At 43.7% G+C, this 25830-nt stretch overlaps 3 protein-coding genes across 7 annotated transcripts in view; 1 reads left to right on the top strand and 2 right to left on the bottom strand.

The window, feature by feature from the left end:
- The window catches only part of STXBP4 (syntaxin binding protein 4), a 148750-nt gene extending 148395 nt beyond the window's left edge, over positions 1-355 (bottom strand). For 2 of the 3 annotated variants that reach the window (XM_053375140.1, XM_053375141.1), the window contains exon 1: positions 239-334. The gene's annotated coding sequence lies outside the window, so the exon portion shown is untranslated. Of the gene's footprint in view, positions 1-238 lie in introns of all 3 variants that reach the window. The other variant, XM_053375139.1, reaches the window with a different exon arrangement.
- Positions 356-391: 36 nt separating this feature from the next.
- Positions 392-25830, top strand: part of LOC128407138 (cytochrome c oxidase assembly protein COX11, mitochondrial) — a 31201-nt gene continuing 5762 nt past the window's right edge. The window contains exons 1-4 of one of the 2 annotated variants that reach the window (XM_053375147.1): positions 406-752; positions 2304-2459; positions 4362-4487; positions 5202-5385. In XM_053375147.1, the coding sequence (XP_053231122.1) occupies positions 468-752; positions 2304-2459; positions 4362-4487; positions 5202-5384 (750 nt within the window). In that variant the 5' untranslated portion in view covers positions 406-467 and the 3' untranslated portion in view covers position 5385. Of the gene's footprint in view, positions 753-2303; positions 2460-4361; positions 4488-5201; positions 5386-25830 lie in introns of both variants that reach the window. The other variant, XM_053375148.1, reaches the window with a different exon arrangement.
- The window catches only part of TOM1L1 (target of myb1 like 1 membrane trafficking protein), a 57341-nt gene continuing 39386 nt past the window's right edge, over positions 7876-25830 (bottom strand). For both annotated transcript variants that reach the window (XM_053375142.1, XM_053375143.1), the window contains exons 8-15: positions 19054-19187; positions 17857-17917; positions 16798-16918; positions 15108-15210; positions 14729-14789; positions 10615-10693; positions 9579-9660; positions 7876-8205 (exon numbers count right to left, since the gene is read on the bottom strand). In XM_053375142.1, the coding sequence (XP_053231117.1) occupies positions 8139-8205; positions 9579-9660; positions 10615-10693; positions 14729-14789; positions 15108-15210; positions 16798-16918; positions 17857-17917; positions 19054-19187 (708 nt within the window). In that variant the 3' untranslated portion in view covers positions 7876-8138. The remainder of the gene's footprint in view (positions 8206-9578; positions 9661-10614; positions 10694-14728; positions 14790-15107; positions 15211-16797; positions 16919-17856; positions 17918-19053; positions 19188-25830) is intronic.

The raw sequence follows: 25830 nt of genomic DNA, 5'->3' as shown, positions 1-25830 counted from the left end.
AGGCTCTCTCACTACTCCGTCCGTAGAATCACAGGATCCACAGCATTGTAGAGTGGGAAGGGAGCACCAGGGTCATCTAGCCCAACCCTTTGCAATGCAGGAACCTTTTGCCCGACGCGGGTCTCGAACCTACGACCCAGCGATCAAGAGCCTCACGCCGTATCAACGGAGCTAGACCCTGCCCTGCGAGGAGGCGGGGCGACTCCGAGGGAGCAGGTAAACGAGAACGCGGACTTACCCCCCGCGGCCGCCGTAGTCGATTCCCGCAAGCGGAGGAGGCGGCGTTCCAAGCGACAGTGTCGCGCGCGCGCCGCCCGGCTGTGGGTTCGCCACCTTGGGGACCGAGCTCTCGCGATAACCTGACGACCTCGCGCGCGCGAAGAGAGGCGGCGGCGGTATCGGCGAAGAGAGAAATGCCGAACGCGTCCACGTGACAGGACGGGGCGGGGCAGTAAAAGAGGAAAGGCATGGGCGGCTGCGCGCGGGGCTGGGCTTGCCTCGCGGCTCCCGCGGCGCGAGGATGGGGGCCCTGGCGGGCCTGGCTCCGTCTCCATGGCAACGGCGAGGCGGCGGCCTGCTGCGGGCGGCGCGCCAAGGGCAGCGGCGGAGACCCCTTCGCGGGGGCCCGGCGGCGGCAGCAGGAGGACTGGAGGCACCGCAACAAGACGGTGCTGACGTACCTGGCGGCCGGCGTCGTGGGCGTGGCGGGCATGTCCTACGCGGCCGTGCCCCTTTACCGCCTCTACTGCCAGGTGAGAGGTCGCCTCGGGGCTCGCTTCTCGGAGGGGGCCTGCCTCGCAGGGTTGTTGTTGTGGGAAGCCAAGCATGGGAAAAGGGGGCGGGGGGGCTGCGAGACAGCGTTTCCCAAATGCAGGGAAAGAAGGAAGCGACTGCTGCAGAGTCAGGGGAGCGACGGGGCTGCTTCCTTTGCCAAGCTGCGTGCAACCTGCTGCTGCTTTCTACCTGACTCGCAAATCTGCAAAATCCAACTGTTTGCATGAGTAGGGTCCCTGGATGTCCCTTTGTTTGAAGATTGTGTGTGCTGGATCTCTCCCCCAAGTTGGATGAGCAGGGGCTGCCACCTGTCTATTTTATTTTAGTTTTTTATTTATACTTTTCGAATTCATACATTTTCATTAGTTTTACAATCAATTTGACACTTCAAAATTGGATTTCCTTCCCCCCCTCTTTTTGGGGTACCTTACATTTATTTTTCAATATCTTCTGCATATCCAAATTTGTTTTAACTTGCTCGTTTAATTATCCACTGTAAGTATATACTATTATAAAACTGCAGGTTATGGCAATGATCCTGCTAATGTTTTTATCTGTTTACAATTTGTCTGTAAATATTCAATAATCCATTTCCTTTCTTTTATAAAAAGTTTGTAATCTTGATTTCTTATTCTTCAGGTAAACTTCACCATTTCTGTTGTGGGGAGCCAAGCCTGGGGGAGGGGCCTGTGAGACAGCATATAACAAATAAAGAAGAATGCATTCTACCAGTCATTGCCCACGTAGTGTTAGAAACTGACATATGAAAGCTAGGAGCTAAATGGCCACCTTAAACTAGGTGATGTGTGCAACAATGGAATGTCTAGGCGTCCTTTTTAATAACAAGAATACAGAGCTGAAAATGAACTGCAGCTAAAATCATATGTTCGTTTTTCACATTGTCTAGTCCTTCCCCTGCCCCCCCAATAGTCTTAAGAGGTTCTCTTCTCTGGTCTTCAGAGAGTGGCTGGAAGTGAGGAGGCAGAAAAAGCTTCTTCTTTCCTTCCACCCTGCAGTTTAATCTTAAATCTTAGGTAAAAGTACTGCGCCCAGAGCTCATATATTGCTCGCACTAATGAAATGCCCTGTCATATAATGTGCCTAGAACAATGGGAGTTTCAAACACTGCTCATATTTACAGAGTACACCTACATATGGGATCTTGTTATAACACCTATCCAGCACTGTTGAGGGTATTACTTGAAAACAGCACTTAGTTGAAGCAGATCTTAAAGCAAATCTTAGTTGAACATGCAAGCATTTAGACAAGTAACTGTACCATGTGGCACATGCCTAGAAATCACTTGAAGGGCAAGGAAGTAAGTCTTTTCAGATAGTTTAATTGGGTGCAATGGACTCTTGCCATGTTTGTTGCCCGTCTAGCTTTTGTACACAGAAGTAGCAGCTTTTATGTTGGTTGTCTTGTGAAAGCTTTCTTGAAAGAGATTGTTTCTGTTTAATTCTTGCCTCAGATACCATTTCTTGTTTTTAATCAGGCTATTGTTAATTACAGCTTCTTTTCCTTTAAGGCTACTGGACTTGGAGGGTCAGCGGTGGCAGGCCATGGTTCAGGAGAGATTGAGACAATGGTACCTGTTAAAGATCGCATCATTAAGGTTACCTTCAATGCAGATGTACATGCAAGCCTTCAGTGGAATTTCAGACCTCAGCAGACTGAAGTATATGTACGTTATTAAAAATTTGTAGAGATGGGTTTCATATTTGTCTGGGGGTGTCGTGGTTTATTGATAGACAGATGGGCAAGGGTTGTAACTAGCCATGCTAAATTACAGTAATAATGAGAGGCTGCTTGTTTTATAATCTGCTCTGTCGGGCATTAAGGTCTACAGACTGCAGTATAGCAGTTGTTCACCTGTAAGAGTCAGAAGTTGGTGCGGTTTTTCATCTGCATAGAATTCTGAACCTACCATTCTGAACCTATCCGCATCCCAAAGTAAAATTAATTTGAAATGGGGCAAAGTAGAAGGGGAAAGGATATACTGTTTGCACAAATGCTGCTGTTGGTGTGATATCCCTGTTATTGCTAATGTTTGAAAATACTCTGCTTTGGATTTACTCATTTTGTTGGAAATATTTATAATCCTCACCCAAAGGTCCCAGGCGGGAAATAAACGCAGTCTAAAACAAAATTAAACAATAATATTAAACAGCACAAATCAAAGGCTGAATTCTGATTGGCACTTATACAGGGTAAGCATGCAATTAGTCTGTTGCCAGTGATGGGTAAAGATTACCTCCTGGCAAACAGGCTCACAACCCCAGGCTGCCTATTTGCTCTGAGCACAGATACAGTTATCCTTTTGTGTTTCCACGCGTAGGGAAATGCAACATCTTGCTGCTGCTGCTACCGAATCAGCTTGTGGACTCAAGTTATTATTTAGTTACTACATTTAGTTTGCCTTTCTCCACCAAGCAAAAGGCACTGTGTGTGTTCTGTCCTTGCCCCACCCCACCCCCAAACAACAACACTGCCCCAAAAGTCACCCAGTGAGCTTCTTTGCCAAGTGGGAGTTTGAATCTGGGTCTCCCCAATCTCGGTTTGACCCTAACTGCTATGCCATATTGAATCAGTCAGAGGCGTTGAGTGAGCCATAGTGCACTTCTCTGAGTTCCTGGTTGGAAGAGCGCAGCAGCATGCTGTAGAGACACGCCCTCTTTGCTGGAGACCTTACTTTTATGTAAATCTGCCCTCCATGCCACATCTGCATGAGAAATAAACTCGCTTTCCTATGAGCTTTCGGCAGTTTCTTGATTTAGACCTACTTTAGACGGGAACATTGTTAGCATTCCAACACAGAATGCTGATGAATGTACCGGTGTTGTCTACTTCAGGTGAGTTAGCGCAAGGGTTGACAACCTTTTAGGACCACTGGGCATGTTTTGAATTTTGAGAGTGTACTAGGGGCACCAGTCACAAAATAGCTGTGGGGGATGTGGCATAACACAGAATTAGAGAGATATCCCCAACAACCTTATGTTTAACATGCCTGATTGTGGAGATTGACTTTACACAAGTACAAGCATGCACACTGATGTTGTTGCTGTCTAGTAGCAACAGGGAGCATTCCCCAGTCCCAGGAAAAATCTACAAGGTGGCTACACCACACTTTCATTTCACAGAAATTGCTTAAAGGGGACCTGCACATTTTCCCCTTAACTTGCATAGGAGGGCTGGATACTTACTTTTTAAAAAGGAAGAAAACTGGGGCATCAGTAAATCCCTTTGCAGGCATCAGGTTGGCGACCCCAGCATTAGCATAATTTGAATCAGCTGTACAAATTTAGCAATATAAAAACCTAAACACTGAAGAAAAGCCCTGCTGGATCGAGCAAAGGGACTGTCTAGTCCAGCACTGTGTTATCATAGTCCGCCCCCCCCCCCAAATGCCCATGGGAAGCCCGCAAGCAAAACCTGAGTGCAACAGCATTCTCCCAACCTGCAACTTGGGTTCAGAGGCAATACTGTGACTACTAGCCATTTATAAACTTACCCACCATAATGCAATTTGGCTGGCAGTGACATAGGGGAAAGCAAGAAAGATCACTAGAGCAACTTCTTCTTACAGGTGGTTCCAGGAGAGACCGCACTGGCATTTTATAAAGCAAAGAATCCCACTGATAAACCAATAATTGGAATCTCTACCTACAATGTGGTACCTTTTGAAGCTGGGCAGTATTTCAACAAGATACAAGTAAGTGTAGTACTATATGATGCTCTAAGAGTGGACTGCTGCTGCTGCTGCTAACGGAACTCTCCTACTTTTGAAGCCTGATTCTGTTTTAATCCATGTTAGCAGCAATATCCAAGATGTAGGTATATGCCCTCCACTTTCCTTGTCATTGGTGCAAGGAAAACTTACCCTCCATACTCAGAATCTAGCGCCACCCTTTGCTCTGAAAAAGCTATTAAAGAAAAAGTTTTTTTCTTTAATATCTGCCGTATCTTCTAAGACAAAGTAAACCTGTGTGATTTTGAATAGTTCAAAATATAACACACACACAAACAAAGTTTGGATATAATATGGTTTAATTCGCTGTCAATGGTGTTAGCGCTTCATGTTAAATCCTTGGGGTGAGCTCCATTTAACTTCTAGTCAGCATAGACTCATTGAAATTCATGGGAGTTTAGTCCATTAATTTCAGTTGCTGTACTACGAGTATGACTAATCCTGGATATTACCCTTTGCATTAAAGCGGGTATTACAGTTTTCACAAGACAGTGGCAAAGTGAATAGTATATGGATTTTTCATGTCCTTTGGTGGAATATATCACAAATAGCATTTTGCCACATTTAATTGAACTAGGCACAGAGGTCCCCCCCCCCTTAAACTAGATTGTGGATATATTGTTGGCTTAATATAAACTTCAGAAACAATTCTAAATCCTCTTTCCCCCACATTTACAGTGTTTTTGTTTTGAAGAACAACGACTTAATCCCCACGAAGAAGTGGACATGCCAGTATTCTTCTTCATTGATCCTGAATTTGCAGAAGACCCAAGGATGGCCAATGTTGACTTGATCACTCTTTCTTACACATTTTTTGAAGCAAAAGAAGGACAGAAACTGCCACTCCCGGGTTATAACTAATGGACAGTTATAACAGATGGTTATAACAGATGGACACTGCAGTGGAGATTCCTCTGCTATTCAATAATTGTGATCTACAGACTGCAAAAGCACATTGCTTAACTCAGTAGGAAGATACTTAAAAACTGTAAAAGTTGTGTTTTAGATATTGAATCGTATAGATTTGAAGATGTGACGTTTAATTTTGCACACAGGAACCATGATTATGAATAATAATTATAAAATGCATGTGGCGGGTGGTATTTTCAAATCTAATTTAATTTTAGACACCGCTAAAGCTCCTTTAGCTGTTTGCAATATATCAGAGGTAGCACTCTTCCATAAATTGTGTGAAGGTTTGTAACCAAAGTGCAGATGCCATATGAAATGTTATGCTGTAACTCAGCTGTTCTTTGCCATCTATGTTCTTATTCTCATATACTGAACTCAAAAGAATCTGTAACCAACCCAGAATCAAAGGAATTCACCTCTTATAAGTTCCCTGATTATTATTTTTAGACCTATTTTTTTTCTTCCTCCTAGCTGTAACTCTTTCCTCCTACTATTCCCTTCTGTTAAAGTGACATTGAAGGTTAGCATATTAAACTTTGCTTTTCACCATCTGGGTACCAATGCAGCTCTAAGGTTAGTACCAAAGTTAAAATAAATAAATTTATTCTGCCTTTTTTTAAAAAACCATGACTGTTTTGGACATTTATTCTGAATATAGTTTACATATCAGGGTGCAGAGGGACTTTTCCTGCATGTATTTCAGCTATGCTTTGAAGTACAAGAAAACACCTTTTAAAAAATAAAGATCAAATGACAGAATATTTCTAGGGATTCTGGCACTTTGGGTTGATAACAGTTTTACCTGAATTTTCTGTGCCCTGTATATTTTGTTGGGTGAAATTCCTAGCCAATGTGAATAGAACTCCCAATAAAGATAGATGTACCTTGGGGCAGGGAGGAGAAGACAAGAGGTATTGGTCATGGCGGACAACAGAAACATCGGCTAGTTTCAAAATATCTACACTACAAGTGGCAGTGATGTTAAATGTATGATTCCAAAATGTATTGAAGACTCAACAGAAACTTCAGCTCAAAGCTAGATAGCTGCAGAGCAAATAAACTGATAAAGCAGCAATGGTGTGATGCCTTACTTAACACTGGCATGCAAACATTTGACATAAAATGCAGGAGGCAAGCTATAAAACCAAATAGGAAAGAGCTGTGTTAAACTGGAGAGTTGTGCAGCTACTGAAACCACCCATTAGCTAGTTTCTGACCGCATTTTATTTGGATTGTATAAAAACAGCATAGGAATTGTAAAACATAATTAAATACTACACAGCAATCAGACTTAAAATGTACCATCTGCAGTTAGCAAGCATTGATTTGAACAGCTGATTGTAATGACATTCATTATAAATAGGTTTGGCAGTCACAGTCTCAGCAGTAAATATTTTACTTTAAATCAGAAAGAAGGCACTTCCTCCCATCACCCTTTTACATTGTATGATCCTATGACCCAAGTGACTGTCCTTACCTGCTTAAAGATAACTTTAGTTGCTAATAGTACCTGCTTAATGTGGAAAACAGCTACAGTAACAAACAATGGCAGAGTTGCTCCAAAATACCTTAAAGAGGAGTGTGCTTATGTCCTTGCTGTCCCCCATCCATCTGCTTAGTGCCTTGTTTAGCTGCTCCCAATGAAGCCCATGAAAACTAGAGCATTTGTGGCTTCCCATCACACGTGCAGCTCTTTAAAGAATGTTAGGACAGAAATGGAGCAAGACTTCTACTACAGCAAACCCTCATGAGACTACAGTCGTACCTCAGAAGTCAAACGGAATCAGTTCCAGAAATCTATTCGACTTCCAAAATGTTCGGAAACCAAAGCGCAACTTCTGATTGGCTGCAGAAGCCCCTGCAGCCAATTGGAAGCCACGGAAGCCTTGTCAGTCAGACACTTGACTTCCAAAAATAGTTTGCAAACTGGAACACTCACTTCCGGATTTGCAGCATTCGGGAGCCAAAATGTTAGAGAACTAAGCTGTTCAAAAACCAAGGTCAAACTGTTTTCACGTCCCCCTCTGCTTTGGAATAGCTTGTGCAAGTCTGATGCAATGAGTGGATTACATAAACTATTTAGAGAAAAGTGCTATAGTGACTAGTCATCGGAAGACCAAGAAACTTGCTATGAAACATCTGATTTCAAAACTATGTGCCTGGTTAGCAAACAGTTTTACAGGAAGATTATACTGAGAGGATAGATGGGTAAGGTCCACCCCCACAAAATGTAGAGGTCCTGGACCTCTAGCAGAATGATGCACATCAACTTAAATCAAGTTCCATTATGTAGTTCTACCTATGGAAAAAGTTGTTTGCTTTTATAACTAAGCAGAATGTACCATGAAATAAAAGTACCTTATTTTTCTAAGTGCAAAGTTTCTTTTATAATTACAGTCTTGGGTATTTTGCTCCCTAGAAAGAATGGTTTTTTTAGGGGGGGGTTCATGCTGTATAGAATTTGTAGACTTTGGTCCAAAGTATACGCACAAGTAGAACCTTGCATTCTTAGCGATCAACTGAACTTAATGTAATGCACTTAAGGGAGGATAGGTTTTGAATCTCTTCATATGAACGGTGTGACGTATCCAAATCATCTTCCAAAAATTGTCCTCCTATTCTTTGTCACAGAACTGACAGGTTTTGAGTGATCAAAATAGTCTCTAGTACTGGTAAAGTACTGGTTCTCTTGGACCTCTGCTTTTAACAACTGGTGTTGTTTCTAACACTTGCTTTGAATAGGTGTGCATCAATTTCTTCATATACAGGTCTGAAATCAAAAGCACAAGATAAAACACTCTTTTGTGACATGAATAACAAGGATTAGTCAACAAAACAATTACAGGAGAGCTAGGGGCTGAGCCCCACATAGCAGAAAACTCATTTTGCTTCATTATCCATGGTATCCAATTCCTCATAGCAAAAATGGCCAGCTCGTGGTCTGCAGCCCACATCCAGCCTTTCAGACAATTTTCTTTGACCCCAATGGACTTACCGTATTTTTCGCCCTATAGGGCGCACCGGCCCATAGGGTGCACCTAGGGTTTTTTTTGGGGGGGGATAAAGAAATTTTTATTTATTTCCCCCCCAGGTGCAGGGCTGGGGCGGGGGAAGCCCAAGCTTCCCCCGACCCCAGCCCCCAGAACAGGCTGCTATCCGCAAGCCTTGGGAGCTATCCACAAGCCTTGCTTTCCGCAAGCCTTGGGTTTCGTGCTGCAGGCTGCTGTCCGCAAGCCTTGGGAGCCCGGCGGGAACTCCCTCTCAACCCCTCTCGCTCTCCAGGCTTCAGCGAAAGCCTGCATTCGCCCCATAGGACGCACACACATTTCCCCTTCATTTTTTGAGGGGAAAAAGGTGCGTCCTATAGGGCGAAAAATACAGTAGCTTCAATGAAAGTCTGCAAAAATGAATGGTCAATGAGTCTGCCCACAAGTTCCCTAGTAACACAAATAATTTCAATGTGCGAGGGAGATAATTGGGTTGTTTCCCATGCTCAAAATGTGTGAGCGGAGCAGACTTCCATTTGTGCAGTGGGAATGCACCATCCGCTCCCCTGCACACATGCAAAATCTGATTAGGAGGGTCGCTCACCCAATGGTGGATTTTGCTCATCGTGTTTATCTTCTCTTTTGGATTTTGTATGTAATGCTTTTTCAGTGTTTTACTTCACATAATTCAGATCTGTGAGGCCCTCACTGCTTAGCCAGATTTGAATCCATGCTCTCAGCTTTGTAATTACTTTTCCATGGCTCGGATCCAGAGTTCCTATTAGTAAGACTTCCATCACAAGAAACTCCCAGCAGAGGCAAGAGGGGGAGGCAATATCTGCCAATTCTTTCCCCTGCAGCTTCCTGAAAAAATTGCCACCTCGTCCTGCAGAAATCTGCTGGATCTCTGTCCCTTTCACCAAGCAGAAATGATACTCTGGATCCAACCCTGGGGATTTACTTAAATATGTATTTTTACTAACGACAATATATTTTTCAAATAGTCCTGATTAAACAACAAATGTGCCTCCAAGAATGGTTTTTTGGCCAAATTTAATCAAATCACTCATTTACCTTCAGTTGCCAACACCCTGAATTGTATTATAAATCTGGTGTATCGACAAGCAGTAAATTCGTCATTCTCAAAATTACTTACTCTGTTTTGTCACTGGGAGCCAAGGGGTCGAATTCCATTAGCTCGTAATAATTGGGAGGAGGCGGACTGCTTTTTGATACGTCTGTGGAAGAAGGAAACCCAGAGATGTTAAAAAAAAATAGTTAGCATCAGTTTACTTTGCTAATGTAAAATTATAACCAACCAAAGTCCCAGCTATCCTTAATACCACCTTCTTCTGTAATTCTCGGGTAAGGCAAAATTATACAAGTGGATCATAGCAATAGGAAAGAGCACAATACAAGCATGAAAAGGTTTTATGGACTCAAATATATTTAACCACATAGGAAGTTGCCTTATTGGACCAATGGTCCATAACTTGGTATTCTCTGCATTAACTGGTAGGCTAACTCTCCAGGATTTCAGACAGGGAATATGCTCCCAGCTTTTCCTGAAGATTGAATGCCTTTTGCATGTTCCACTGAGCAATGGTCCTTCCCTAGTAAAATGTATTACTAGAACACAGAACTGTAGCTGCACTTAAATTTCCCAGGCCTTCGCATCGCCCAACATTGTGCAGGATGGTCTGAATTTGCAGCGGTTCTCAACCTGTGGGTCCCCAGATGTTGTTGGACTACAACTCCCATCATCCCTGAGCTCTGGCCTTGCTAGCTAGGGGTGATGGGAGTTGTAGTTCAACAACATCTGGGGACCCATAGGTTGAGAAAGGCTGGAAGGGAACTCACTTATTTCTTCCCTGAAGTCTGGAAAACGCATTAAGCTGAGCTTACTTAAAATCCCCCTTTCCGGCTCAATTCAAGTCATTTAGGGCTGGGAAGGCCCGGGCCAGCATGAACGGCCTCTCCAGAAATAAAATTAATGAATAATTTATCTAAAACCAACATGTTCAGGCTTGCATTATGCAGTTGGTTCCCTTGGGAAAGCACAGTCTCACTTTCACACCTTGGCCTTGAAGCCTATCCAAAACAGGTCATAGTCCAAGTTGGACATAATCCTGCTGACATATAAGAAAGCAGTCGCAACTTAGGTAATGTCAACTGTAGTTGGTTAGACCTACCTGCTGGGGGCACCTCTCTCGAGCCATTACTCTGAAGGCTTACGGGATGCACAGGTACTGGATTTAAATAGGTGTTCACCTAAGGGAATGAAATGAATTAAATCAAGTATGTAGGAAGATAGCTTTGTGAAAAAACTGGTTTAGCCTCACATGCTGGTTTATTCTTGCATTGTTTACGTCTTAATGTGAGGATTAAAGTTAGTATCAGCAGAGACAGAAATCCTTTAACCCTGTTGCTGCTTGCAATACAATTCTCTCTGTGATTCAGAAAGCGTTTACAGGGGTACCTTGGTTCTCAAACGCCTTGGTACTCAAACAACTTGGAACCCAAACACTGCAAACCCGGAAGTAAGTGTTCCAGTTTGAGAACTTTTTTTGGAAGTCGAGCGTGCTCTGTTTTGAGTGTTATGCTTCCAATTTGAGTGCCACACTTCCGATTTGAGTGCCGCATTTCTGTTTTGAGTGTTACGCTGAGGTCTGTCTGTTTTTGCTATTTATTTTGCATTTTTGTGGCTCTTTTTTGTTTCTTTTTTTGTGGCTGTGTGGAACGCAGTTCAGCTACTGATTGATTCTGTGACTGCAGTACATTGTTTATTGCTTTCATTTTATGGATCAATGGTCTCGTTAGATAATAAAATTCATGTTAAATTGCTGTGTTAAGGGTTGTTTTTAAAAGGTCTGGAACAGATTAATCCATTTTGCAATACTTTCTATGGGAAAGCGCGCCTTGGTTTTGGAACGCTTTGGCTTTGGAACGGACTTCCGGAATGGATTAAGTTTGAGAACCAAGGTACCACTGTAGTGGTTCAGCTGGGCTCCAAAGAGCTACTTAGACATGCACTAACCTTTGGGTTATTTCTTTGGGGGGGGGGAGAGTTTTTAATAATTGCTGGATCACAAGTCGTAACACAGGCTGCTTCCCAATCTCCCTTGCAACAGCCACGAGAGTATTGTTTAAAGAGGGGTGTGTGTGGAATCTCATTTCCTCTCGGACTCGTGGAGCAAACCTGTTGGTTCACTGGCCTCTAGACAATACATTTTTGAGGATTACTGTAGAATGCGGATATCCTGTTTACCCAGCCTCCCTTCGCCTGTTTTAGCTACACTGCAAGGTTGTTGTAAACCACACTCAGTTCAACCTTCAATGCAGTGTATGAAAACAACTGATGACGCTAGAGGTTTGTTGTAAGCTACTCTCTACTCTTGGGACGCGGGTGGCGCTGTGGGTAAAAGCCTCAGCGCCTAGGGCTTGCCGATCGAAAGGTCGGCGGTTCGAATCCCCGCGGCGGGGTGTGCTCCCGTTGCTCGGTCCCAGCGCCTGCCAACCTAGCAGTTCGAAAGCACCCCCAGGTGCAAGTAGATAAATAGGGACCGCTTACTGGCGGGAAGGTAAATGGCGTTTCCGCGTGCGGCGCTGGCTCGCCAGATGCAGCTTTGTCACGCTGGCCACGTGACCCGGAAGTGTCTCCGGACAGCGCTGGCCCCGGCCTCTTAAGTGAGATGGGCGCACAACCCCAGAGTCTGTCAAGACTGGCCCGTACGGGCAGGGGTACCTTTACCTTTACCTTTTACTCTCTACTCTACTCTTTGCTCTTACATTTTGGTTTTTTGAGGGGTGGGGATGGAAACATGGATGCCGAATACCAGCTACATAAATCTCTATGGGCAGCTCATACTCAATTCCTATAGTCAATCTTGCATCATAACCCACTTCTGGAACATTTAAAAACAGGTTGATTGGCATGAACCAGGAGATGACCTCTCCAGGGAACAAGGTGGTTCCCCTTATCCTTTTTATATTCACATACAATACGATACGGTAATCTTTATTGTCATTGTCCCATACAGAACAAAGAAATTGAAAAAAATCTACATCAGACATTCAAAAACCAACAAGCCTGCTATCCCAGCCTGGTTAGCCCCCTAAAAACTCTGATACCCCATAATTAAATACAATATACTCTCATAGAGACTACCTTACATTGCGTTTAAAACCAAAATCGCATTTGGATAGAAACTGTTTCTCAGGCGGCTAGTCCTAGTCTTTATAACTCTGTACCTTCTTCCAGAAGGCAGAAGCTGAAAGAGATCATTTCTGGGGTGTGCACTATCCTGCACTATCTCTGCAGCTTTCTTATGACACCTGGAAGCATAGATTTGATCCAAGGTGGGAAGAGTGCACCCAATTATTCTCTCCGCAGTCTTTACAACCCTGGACAGCTTTGTTTTCCCCCTGACCGTGCAGCTCCCAAACCACACACACAGACCATAAGTTAATACACTCTCAACAGTACAATGGTAAAATGCCAGCAACAGGTCCTTTGAGAGATTATTTTTTTCCGGAGGATTCTCAGAAAATATAACCTCTGCTGTGCTCTTTTCATCAGGTCTTTGCTGTTTTCTCCCCAGGTTAGGTCATCTCTCAACTCCATTCCCAGAAATCAAAACACCGAGACCTGTTCCACGCATTTCCCCTCAATCATGAGTGGCTGAATAGTCAGTTTACATTTCCTGAAGTCCACAATAATCTCTTTTGTTTTCTTTAAGTTAAGGAGTAAGTTGTTTTTCCTGCACCGCTCCCCCAGTGACCCCTTTTTTGTTCCTTCCTCTCAGAGGAGGAAAGAGAAGAGGAGTCAGCTGGAGTAACCCGGGATGAGAACTAACGTCCTATACCCCTTTTAAATGTGTTTGTGGGAGGGAGGTATTGGTTTGTTGTTTGTTGTTCTTGCTTTCATCATGCGTTCTGTACTTTGTATGTTTATGTTGTGAGTCGTCCTGAGATCTGCAGATGCAGGGCAGTATAGAAGGAAGAGGAGAAATGAAGCAAAGGGCAATATACAGTGGCACCTCGGGTTACATACGCTTCAGGTTACATACGCTTCAGGTTACACACTCCGCTAACCCAGAAATAGTACCTCAGGTTGAGAACTTTGCTTCAGGATGAGAACAGAAATGGTGCTCCGGTGGCGCAGTGGCAGCAGGAGGCCCCATTAGCTAAAGGGGTGCTTCAGGTTAAGAACAGTTTCAGGTTAAGAACAGACCTCCGGAACGAATTAAGTACTTAACCCGAGGTACCACTGTAATTGAATTGTACAGTTGGAAGGGACCCCAAGGATCATCTATTCCCTGCAATGCAGGAATCTCAGCTAAAACATCCATGACAAATGGCTATCCAACCTCTGCCTTAAAACTTCCAAGGTAGAAGAGCCCATAACCTCCAGAGAAGGAAAAGAATTTGAGACAGAGCTACAAATCCTCAACTCCCACTCTCCTCAGTCCTGCTCTGTGGCTCCTTCCCTTCTCTCCTAGCTAACCTCTCCTGCTTCCCGGCAGATCAGTGGGCATTTTGAAGTGTCATGTTCTGGCTCTGAGAGCCAGTGTGGTTAAGAGCGGTAGACTTGTAATTTGGGGAACCGGGTTCGCGTCTCCGCTCCTCCACATGCAGCTGCTGGGTGACCTTGGGCTAGTCACACTTCTCTGAAGTCTCTCAGCCTCACTCACCTCACAGAGTGTTTGTTTTGGGGGAGGAAGGGAAAGGAGAATGTTAGCCGCTTTGAGACTCCTGAAGGGGAGTGATAAAGCGGGATATCAAATCCAAACTCTTCTTTTCTTCTTCTTCTTCTTCTTTGGCCACACCTTCCTCTTCAGTGGAATTCTCTTCCAGCCAATTTAATTCCATGGCCACCCATTGCTCAGTACTCCCTGGGCCTTTTGGGGAACCTCCCCCTTCTTTAAATATTTCCTAAATATCTTTTTTGGTTTGTTCTCCTGAGCCTGCAAGATCCTTCCCTCTTGTTCATGGATGACATTGCTTCATCTGCATAAGAACTCAGGTTCTAAGTTTGGCACTGGTAAGAGTGTTAAGATGAATAACCCCTATAACTAACACCACAAAGACTGTGCGGCTGGACCAACAGGGATGGGGAACTTGTGGCCCTCCAGCAGTTGCGGGACTACAACTCCCATCATCCTTGACCATTGCCATTGGCCATGCTGGCTGAGGCTGATGGGATCCAGAGTCCAACATCACTTACACAAACAGAAAACATGTGCAAAGCTATCTCTCTGTGATACTTGCTACTGAAGAAGGACTGAGAAACAATTTGCTACTTACATTGATGTATGTGGAGCTACCTGGAAAGCTTTGGCATGTACTTTGTGCTTCTGATGTGAACCTAGGAGAGGAAAGAATGAATGGGAAGCCATCAAGGAACCATACATGAAATTTCCAACTCCAGCATCCAAGCTTCTGGCCGCATTGTTAAATCCCTGCGTTCTCAATTTGTCTCGGTTCACAAAAGTCCGTACTGACCTTCCACAAATTACCTTACAAAATGAAGGACAGAATCTGACAAATGTTTGCCTGTCTTTTTAATTTTTGCCAGCTTCCAGAGATGGGACGTTTGCGTGACCATGTCCTGGTTTTCAACTTTGCCTGTCATCCTTTAAACCCCATTTAAAAGGTTTAAGTAGCTTCAAAAACTGCTACTTACGGAGTGTGTGCAGCATTTGTAGTTGCGAGTGAATTCAATTGAGGGTAAAGTGGTGGCTGAGTGGGATAGGGACTTGGAACAGCAACGCTTTGTGGCTGGCAATCTAAAAAAAAGAAAGAAAAACAGGCATGATTGTGATTTTTCTGCAGACCTTTAAAACACAAAAAATAAAATATAGGCAATGTAATGTTCTAAGGCATTATATCACTGTGGTGAACTCTGATCAAGACATTGGCCCAGGATATAGATCAATAAGCAGAATTCAGCAACACATTATTTCAAATAAACTCAAGGTGGGGATGTGTGTCTTCTATTATCCAGTCACCATTTGGGAGTTCATGTGAAGTTCAGTTCACAACAGCCTTCTTCAGATGATCATTCCTGGCTTTATAAGCCATGGTTCACCAAGCTGGTAATGCGTGTTGGGACTGAGCACTCCTCCCTCGCTTCCTCCCTTCATATGCCAGCTCTGGCGCAAAGATTATGGTTTCGATTAAGCCAGAGTTCCCCAAGCAAAGTGGAGAATTTTGGCTACTGATGCGTAAAGGAACAATGCTAGTGATCCAAAACACCCAAAGGTGGAACTGCCTGTACTTTCCCTCCATGGCCTCTGGCTTCTAGGTCACAGTCTGCATCTCTTAAGTATGGTGTCTGAAATGCATCTGAGAAGAAAACAGGTAGAGTCAGACCACTTGGTCCATCTAGCTCCATCTATACTGGAGGCAGACCTCCAAGGTTTCACACAGGAGATATTCCTGGCCCTGCATGAAGTTGCTGGAAATTGAGCTTGATTTCAAAGCAGAGGCTTTCTAACACTGAGCTACAGCACTTCCCTAACAATAATAGGAGGGAAGTGGTGATTTTGACCTATAAAGCCTTAAACGGCTCAAGACCACAAGACATCAAGGACTGCCTCTCTATGAACCTTCCCAGACTCTGAGATCTTCTGAGGCCCTTCTTCATGTGCCTCCTCCACAAGAGGTCCGTAGGGTGGCCACACGAGAAAGGGCCTTCTCTGCAGTGGCTCCCCATTTGTGGAATGTTCTCCCCAGGGAGGTTTGGCTGACGCCTTCATTATACACCAGACAAAGACGTTCCTCTTCAACCAGGCCTTTGGCTGATTGACACCCAATGCCCTTTTAAAAAAGTTGTGGAATGGGGATTATTGTATTTGTTTTTACCATATATTTTGTGGTTTTTATAATGCTATTTTATGTTGTGAATCACCCTGAGAGCTACAGGTATAGGACAGTATACAGTGGTACCTCGGGTTAAGTACTTAATTTGTTCCGGAGGTCTGTCCTTAACCTGAAACTGTTCTTAACCTGAAGCACCACTTTAGCTAATGGGGCCTCCTGCTGCTGCCACGCCGCCAGACGATTTCTGTTCTCATCCTGAAGCAAAGTTCTTAACCCGAGGTACTATTTCTGGGTTAGCGGAGTCTGTAACCTGAAGCGTATGTAACCTGAAGTGTTATGTAACCTGAAGCATATGTAACCCGAGGTACCACTGTACAAATATAATAACAATAACCATAATAATATAATAATCTCTCCTGTGCGACACCTTGGAGATCTTCCATATTGCAGCTCTCCAGTCCAAATCCATAGGACCTGTACAAGGATAAGTCGGTTTCCATATTTTCCCACAAGGTTCATAGCATTCCATTAAAACATACATACATACTCACTCAATTCTGAAAACTGAGGAGGTGCAGGGCCAACTTCCCCAGGCTTTGGCACAGTAGTGGAAAAGCTTGAAGCCAGGTCAAGCAAATCACACGAAGGAGCAGATGGCTGGTTGCCATTGACCTTGAGAGGAAAGGAGGAGATCAGAGGTTATACCTAGTGTTCCCTCTTAGGTGTGGGTTGAACATTCAGTGTGTGACAAGCAATTGCTAACAAGGTCTTTTTTGCTCTCTTATGGAAGCAGATCTTGGCTGGGGGTAAGGGTCTCCTCAAGTCACCAGTGTGACCATCTATGATTCACCGGCTATATCTGTAAAATCTGAAGGTTCTCAGATTTTAGTAATCTGAGATTTAGTAATAGAATGAGCAGGATATAATTTTGCATTGATCCCAAAGAACACTTCACAGTTCAAGATAAGTGCAGCCAAAATTCATTAAGAGAATTATTTTCTGCAAGAATTGTGTAAGATGACAGTTGGTATCTGAAGAAGTGTGCATGCACACGAAAGCTCATACCAAGAACTAACTTAGTTGGTCTTTAAGGTGCTACTGGAAGGAAAAAAAATTTTTTGTTTTGACTATGGCAGACCAACACGGCTACCTATCTGTAACTGAAGCTTAACAGCTGTCATTTGAAGAAGCACTAGGGATGGTATTGTGGTTTCCTCCTCCCCGCTTCCCTTTTGCAGCAGCTTTTCAGTGGACTATATATATATATATATATATATATATAGAAAATGATTCCTCCCCCATCCACCACCCAGACATATTTGGCTACTTGCTCTGTAATGGGTGAACTAGCAATTTATGCATTGTCCTCTTTGGAACACTGAACCTTACGCACTGCAATCTTACGCACACTTACATAGGAGTAAGCACCACCAAACTTAGCTTCTGACTTGCTTCTGAGTCAACATGCCTAGACTTAGAAGGCATGAACTATAAACATTGCAAAATGACTCAAGAGACCCAAGAATCTAACAGCATCAGAGGTTCCAGAATTCTTGTCCTAACAAAAGAAGGCTCTTTCCAGGCTAGAGGACGGGCTGTTAATTACTTACCCCTGCACTTTCGTTCTGAATCCTTTGATTCTCCAAGAAGCGTACTCTGTTTCGAGAGAACCTATATGAAATGGTACGGTCAGTACCTGCGTTTCAAGCCATGCAGTTATGATGAACAATGGAAAGATGTGTATGCAATGTTTACCATATTCCAGAGATGGCCAGTCAATTGAGAATCACCAAGGAGGCAAAGATCACAGTCTCTGAGCAGACCTTGAGGGGATATTATCTTTTCCTCCTTTTTATAACCTCAGATGGAAGATGGTTATGGCTTTTTTTAAGCTTGCCTGCTTCCAGCTTTTGCCAATGTTTCTTCTTACAAGAAAACCCACCCAGGGGGAAGAGAAATTAGCCCCATCACTCAAGAATGGGTGCTTGCTTGTTTCAAAATAAATAAACAAGCCGAAGAGAAAACAGTAAGAAAGAAATTGGTCCCATTATTCTAGGGCGCTTGAGTAATGGGACCAATTTCTATTTATCTTTTATTTTATCTTTTGATTACTTATTTATTTATTCTATAACGAAAACATTACATTTGGACAGCATACATGTGCCAAGGGAAAGAATTGCATTGTGCCACTCAGATTAACAGGCAAGCAACAATGTTCGCTTCTCTCCAGAGTATTGTGTCTCAAAAGTAACCTAAACGGACACGGAAAATAACGTAAGCATCACAACAGAGACTTGTAACTTAGTCTATTCAGAGATTATCTCCTTAAGGACCTCTCCCAAGGGTGGGATCAGAAGTAGGCCAGAGGCTTTCTCCCCTGCTCCTTGCTGTGGGGTGGGAAGTGAACTGAACAATGGGAATGCCAGACTCTGCAGTCGCTGAGAGGCAAATATTGCATGGTCAGGATGAGATCCTATGCTCACCAGCCAAGCATAGGTTCCACTGGTTCAGACATTCACTTCTCTCCAAAGGGGAAGGGGAAAGTGTACATGAGGCCTACTCCCAAGGAACACTGCAAGGGGACAAAGCTCTTTGTTAGCTCAATCACAACTTTTTTATTGCAGGAGCAGGCAACCTGTAAGCCCTTCAAATATTGTTTGGACTACAACTCCCATCATCCATGACCGTTGAGCCAATGTTGGCTGGGGCTGATGGGGGTTGGAAGGGCCAGTTTCCCCACCCCTGAAACTGGCATAACCTGTGTATATATCAGCAACGAGTCCCCAGCATATATAGAACAGCTTTACCTTTCATGTCCCAGTAGGACATTATTCAGATTTTCATTCACTTGTATCAGTTCTGTGATCACGTCTTCATTCTGCACAGTCGCTAACAGCTCCATAATTCTCTCTTGCATCACCCGACACGTCTTATAGAGCTTCTGCCAAGGGATGAAAGGAAAGACATTCGCTATCAGCATTTGAAGGGCAAAAACAACAGGCGTCAAATACTCATTGTTTGTATCCAAGGCACACAATCAGAGGCTCTTCACTCTTCTGGTGACCACATCAGGGCTAGCCCTTCCATGTAGCAAGGTGAAGCAGGTTCCTTCATTGGGACTTAGAAAGGAAGGGGAAAGCAAATACAGAAGAAGAAGAAGAGGAGGAGGAGGAGGAGGAGGAGGAGGAGGAGGAGTTTGGATTTGATATCCTGCTTTATCACTACCCGAAGGAGTCTCAAAGCCGCTAACAATCTCCTTTCCCTTCCTCCCCCACAACAAACACTCTATGAGGTGAGTGGGGCTGAGAGACTTCAAAGAAGTGTGACTAGCCCAAGGTCACCCAGCAGCTGCATGTGGAGGAGCGGAGACGCGAACCCGGTTCCCCAGATTACGAGACTACCGCTCTTAACCACTACACCACACTGGCTCCCAGTGTGTAGTCTTTGCCTGGGCACCAAAATGTCTTGGTCCTGCACTGATCTGCCCTGAAAGCAGATGCAATAAAAAAGGAAGGCTATATCTGCTATATCCTCTTCCTTGGGTTTCTTTTTGGATACCGGAGACTACCATAAAGAAGGACAATACACAAGGAAGAAGTGTTTGCCCTCTCCACAATCTGCCCTGGAAATCATAGAATCATAGAATCATAGAGTTGGAAGAGACCACAAGGGCCATCGAGTCCAAATCCTTTAGATGAGTTTCTTCATTGTACCGGGGCTGTCTGAATCAGGCCATTGTGTGTGCAAGGGATTCTCCTACTCAGAGAAGTAAAACCAGCAACTGACTAACGTATCCATTGATTTCAGTGAGTCTTCCCAGAGTCTTCTTTTTCTGAAGCAGTTGCCTGGGGCCAATTGGTCAAATCTGTTTTCTGCTACTGTGTCCTGCAGATTGGCTCAACTGCTTGGGTTATCTGGAGTTGAGTTGCCACAGGCCTACTTTGTTTCTCAATACAGTGGTACCTCTGGTTAAGAACTTAATTCGTTCTGGAGGTCCGTTCTTAACCTGAAACAGTTCTGAACCCGAGAAACCACTTTAGCTAATGGGGCTTCCCGCTGCCGCTGCAGCACGATTTCTGTTCTCATCCTGAAGCAAAGTTCTTAACCTGAGGTACTATTAATCGGTTAGTGGAGTCTGTAACCTGAAGCATCTGTAACCTGAAGCGTCTGTAAACCAAGGTACCACTGTAAGACATTATATGTTGGCCATTCTAAACAGAGGAAGCTTGTCAGCCAGACCATTTACACCACCATCCTGTTCCCTACGGAGCCCAACCACATCCTTCTGAGGAGCCCCAGCACAAGAAGTAAACAGGATTTAGTACTGCGACTTATACAGTCTCTGAACATGGAGATGTCCACTCTATGTCCAGCAGATCTCTCTCTCTCTCTCTCTCTCTCTCTCTCTCTTCTCTCTCTCTCTCTGTCTGTCTCTCATCTATCATCATCTTCTTGGAAAAGTAACAAGTACAGCATGATGAGGACAGCCATCCTTCATCACAGGAGCAAGGAGCCTGTGGCCCCCTAAATGATGTTGGAGTCCCAACTCCCATCAGCCCCAACAAACAGGGCCAGTGGTCAGGAGGGCGGTGGAAATTGTAGCCCAGTAACATCTGAGAGGGACGCGGGTGGCGCTGTGGGTTAAACCACAGAGCCTAGGATTTGCCGATCAGAAGGTCAGCAGTTCGAATCCCCGCGACGGGGTGAGTTCCCGTTGCTCAGTCCTTGCTCCTGCCAACCTAGCAGTTTGAAAGCACGTCAAAGTGCAAGTAGATAAATACCTTCTCTGGCGGGAAGGTAAACGGCTTTTCCATGCGCTGCTCTGGTTCGCCAGAAGCGGCATAGTCATGCTGGCCACATGACCCGGAAGCTGTACGCCGGCTCCCTCGGCCAATAAAGCGAGATGAGCGCTGCAACCCCAGAGTCGGCCACGAATGGACCTAATGGTCAGGGGTCCCTTTACCCTTTACCTAACATCTGAGAGGGTCACAGTACCCCCATCCCTGATTATTGCTTATGCATAGCATAAACATTTTCCCTTTTTAAAGGGAAATTCCCTTATTCTGAATAGGATTCCTCGCAAGAAAAGGGAAAAGTTGACAGCTATGGCATAGCATCTGGTAACCATTAATGGTGTTCTCGTGTTTAGCCATCATGTCCTCCATTAATGAGTCTCATAGTTAAAAACAAAACACAACATGACATCACATCACAACACCTGGTGTCAACCTGATGCTGTGACAGCCTTGAGGTGTGCCTCAAGGTTAGAAAATAGCTCCAAATCACTAAAGGCCAGAAGCTTGGAGATGCTTTAGAAAAGGTTGTATGGGTTGTTTTTATAAAAACAAAACAAAACTGCAGGCAATTCATATCCGAGAAAGAATCCTTCAGCTTTGGCGGAAGGAACAAACAAACAAAAGCCAACCTATAAAAGATGCATGCGTGGGAGGAAACGGAGTTTCTACAGATAAACTACAATAAATCAGTGCATATAATTGGCTTGCTCTTTTTTACTGTTGTTTTTACGAGGTGGCTGTGTGCGCCATTATGTTGTTAATTGCACTGCTCTATATCATTTTAAAACTGCATGGTGGGGAAGAAACGATAGCCCCAGATCAAAACCAGGAACGCCCCAAAATGCAGGAGAAATTAAGCTGTCACCACTGTGTGTCCCAAAAAAAGTGAGCAGTTTGCATTTCTGGCCATTTGCAAAACTCGTATGGCAGCATCGCCATTCACCAGATTGCAGACCTTCCCTGTTTATTGGTTTATAAGGTTTGCTAACCTGCCCTTCACCATAAGGTACAAGGCCAGGTTACAACAACAAAATATACAGTTATGAAAACATGACCATTATAAAACAAGCAGAGCTATTCTAAATCGAACAGAACAGTATGAATCTGGCAAAATACCTTGGGCTATATCAAATGCTAATCCCACTCAAGAGTAGCCCTACCACAAGCACTGAGTTGCGCCCAACATTGGGGGGCTGACGTCATGTGCATCGTGCATTGTGTGACATCATGCATGCGTGACAACTGTCACATTGGGAGAGGCTTACTAGGTTTGCTCAGTGTCTCCCAATGTCGTGCGGCCTCCTGTGTCCCCTAAAGATTGGGGAATAATAATAATAATAATAATAATAATAATAATAATAATAATTTATTATTTGTACCCTGCCCATCTGGCTGGGCCTCCCCAGCCACTCTGGGCGGCTTCCACAGAGACCAAAAATACACTAAAATGTCACACACTAAAAACTTCCCTGAACAGGGCTGCCTTAAGATGTCTTCTGAATGTCAGGTAGTTGTTTATCTCTTTGACATCTGCTGGAAGGGCGTTCCACAGGGTGGGCACCACTACCGAGAAGGCCCTCTGCCTGCTTCCCTGTAGCTTTGCTTCTCGCAATGAGGGAACTGCCAGAAGGCCCTCGGCGCTGGACCTCAGCGTCCGGGCAGAATGATGGGGGTGGAGACGCTCCTTCAGGTATACTGGACCGAGGCCCTTTAGGGCTTTAAAGGTCAGCACCAACACTTTGAATTGTGCTCGGAAACATACTGGGAGCCAATGTAGGTCTTTCAAGACTGGTGTTATGTGGTCTCAGCGGCCGCCCCCAGTCACCATTCTAGCTGCCGCATTCCCAGTCTAGCTGCCCTGTCCCAGCAGACATTTGGGGGGCTGTAGAGGCCTCAGTCCCATGAAGTTGGCACACCTGAGCCCTATTGAGGTTAATGGTCACAACCAAGTTCGGTTTGTTAATTCCAGTGGGTCTACTCGTGAGTAGGACTTAATTGGATGCCGCCCTTTCAGGCTGCAGGTCAGGATACAGAGGTTGCGTCTTCGGCACATGGTGAAATCTGTACAATAAAGATTTGGGATGCACCTCTGTGGGGAGATAATTCCACAATTCAGGGGCTGACAAAGAAAATTCTTTCCCAGGACACCATTCTCCGCACATCTGAGAGTGATGGCGCTACCAAAATATTCCCCTCTGCACATCTTAATGCCAGAGAAGGTCACTAGGGATGGAGATGGCCTTCCAGATATTGGGAGCCAACACACTAATTAATGTTATCGTTGTTGTTGACCTAACACACTAAGTAATGTTGTTGTTTATTAAATTTGTAGACCACCCTATACCTGCAAATCTCAGGGCAGTTCACAAAATAAATTATAATATAAAAAAACCACCACGTACACACCCATCTCTGACTAAGAGCAAAAAAAACTCAACCTCTTTTGAGAAACAAGGCTGATTCTAAACTTATCCATGTGAATGATCCCAGAATCCCAGAACCTCCCCCAGATTTACAAAGTAGTGAAGTGTATCTTCTCAGAGTTTTAAATCCCTAAGATGTGAGATCTCTAGACATCTCAGTTGTACACAGTTCATGTCTACAGTATAAAGGAGCACCTTCAAATTAACTACTTGCCTCCTGGATATCGATGAGACGATAAACAAATTCTTTAAATAAATAAGTACAAAGGAAACTGAAAATAGCAGACAAAAAAAAAAAAAAAGAGGAAACGATGAGTTTGATTTAGCCTTTGTCAGACTTAGAGATCATCCATTGAAATGGATACTATTCAGGTTCCTCCTATTGATTCCAGTGGGTTCCCTCTGACTAAGACTGCATCCAACCCAATGATGTTATCTTTGGGTTCTTGAGACGGCATTTATGCCACACAGCTCTCCCACAGATCATTTCTTCAGTCTCATGTCTCACGTGGCTTTCTGGAGCAACTACTGTTTATGTTATGAGTTGGCTTACCACAATGATTTTGTGTGGTGGTTTAATTCCTCCAAATGCACCTTCATGTGGTGAGAGAAATCCGGCATTTTACTACGAGAGTGAAACTCATGCCCTCATGCCACAAGTACCAGATCTTGCCACATGAGGGCACAGCAAAAGCCACACAAAAGTGGAAAATTCATCCCATTAAAAAGTATCAAAAGGCGCTGGAGGGAAAAGGGACTCATGCTGTAAATCTGGATTCCTCACCATGGTTTTGTCAGTGAATGTCAATAGCCCAACCCCTGTGTGTTTGCATGTGTGTATTAAGGTTTTCTCTTTTTTGTTAATATTTTTAATTTAATTTTAAAGAATATAAACAGCTAACAAAGTCAATTAAGAAACCATATAAAGAGTGTCCTAGTGACAATATTTACAACTGCATATCAATCAGTTATCCAAATTTTTTACCCATCTAAATTGTCCATAGTTCTTGTTACTTTACAAGCACGGTTAAAATCCTGCTAATGTTTTCATCTCTTTACAATGGTCTCCTAAATAAATTATAATTTTCTCCCATTCTTTTTTAAAGTTCTTGTCCTCTTGGTTTCTGAGCTTCCCAGTTAATTTTGCCATTTCAGCATAGTCCATCAACTTGGTAATATATGTCTTAGGTGTTTTGCTTGAGGGGGTGTTTTAGAGAAGTGTCCGTTTTTCTTCTCTGAAATGGATATTTTGTATTGCCCAAAACAGCTTCTTAGATTTCCATACATGGCCAAATCTTTATGGGGTGCCGTGTTGTAAATGCTTAATAAAACAAGTAGGAAGGGCAGCTATTAAAAAGAAGCCAAGTCAGACAGTATTGGTGGAATCTAGTCGTATATGCAGTGTTCTTGAGAAAACAATTACTTTTTTTACATGCACTTGGCATTAGGAGAGAATAGTATGAAGGCTTGGTCTGTTTATGGAAATCCACATTATACTATCTAGAGCCACTGGGTTTGGCAAAAACATTTTCCCATTACTGAAGTACTCAAAGAAAAAGACTTGGACGGGATTTTCTCTTGACAAGGAAACATATTATTAAGGAAATTTCCCTTTTCCCCTTCCTTTTGCAAGACTACCTCCCAGAATTTCACTTTTTTAAAAAAAGTTTTTATTAAGGATTAGGTTGTGTTACAAAACAGAAATCAGTTCTGCAGGAAATCTCCCAAATACTGTAATTTGTTTACATTTAAAGCCACTTCAGGGAGCGTGGTTTTCTTCATTATGGATTCCATCTGTGGTAGACGGGTGCAAAAGGAGTCTGGGTATACAACTATTAACCAAAAAGTTGGTTTTAAAATGGGCATGTAATTTGCTTTAAAAAAAAAAGAGTTTGTGATTTGTTTTGTTTTAAAATGGGCTTGTGCTTTGTTTTTAAACCCGATTACCCATTTTGATTCTGAGAGAAATAATTCTCTGATGCTGGGATCTCTTCGGTTCTTTTAAACCAGGAATGCCCAAAGTCCAAAGTCCAGCCCGCTGGTTGATTTGGGGCAGTTCAACAACTTCAATCCTAAAAAAACCTCAACAATTTGGGGGGGGGAATCCCAAAAAACCTCAATAACTCCAATTCTAAAAAAAAAGGTCAACAACTGTGGTTGGTCTTCACACATGTTCACTTCATCAAATCTGGCCCCTGTTTTAAACCTTTTCTTCTTCTCTTTTTACATTTTAGAGCTGGCACAGATTAAGAGGAACGGTAATGGGCCAAGGGGCTACAGACACTGACATCTTAATTTCCCTAGAATATCTCTGGACCCCATTATAGAACTCTGGGGAAATCAAGATGGTAGCTGTAGTTACTTT

The sequence above is a fragment of the Podarcis raffonei genome, chromosome 2 (genome assembly GCF_027172205.1).
Source record: "Podarcis raffonei isolate rPodRaf1 chromosome 2, rPodRaf1.pri, whole genome shotgun sequence".
In the NCBI taxonomy this organism is placed as follows: domain Eukaryota; kingdom Metazoa; phylum Chordata; class Lepidosauria; order Squamata; family Lacertidae; genus Podarcis; species Podarcis raffonei.
Note: the sequence above shows the minus strand (reverse complement) of the source record. Positions and strands in the feature narration are given on the sequence as shown.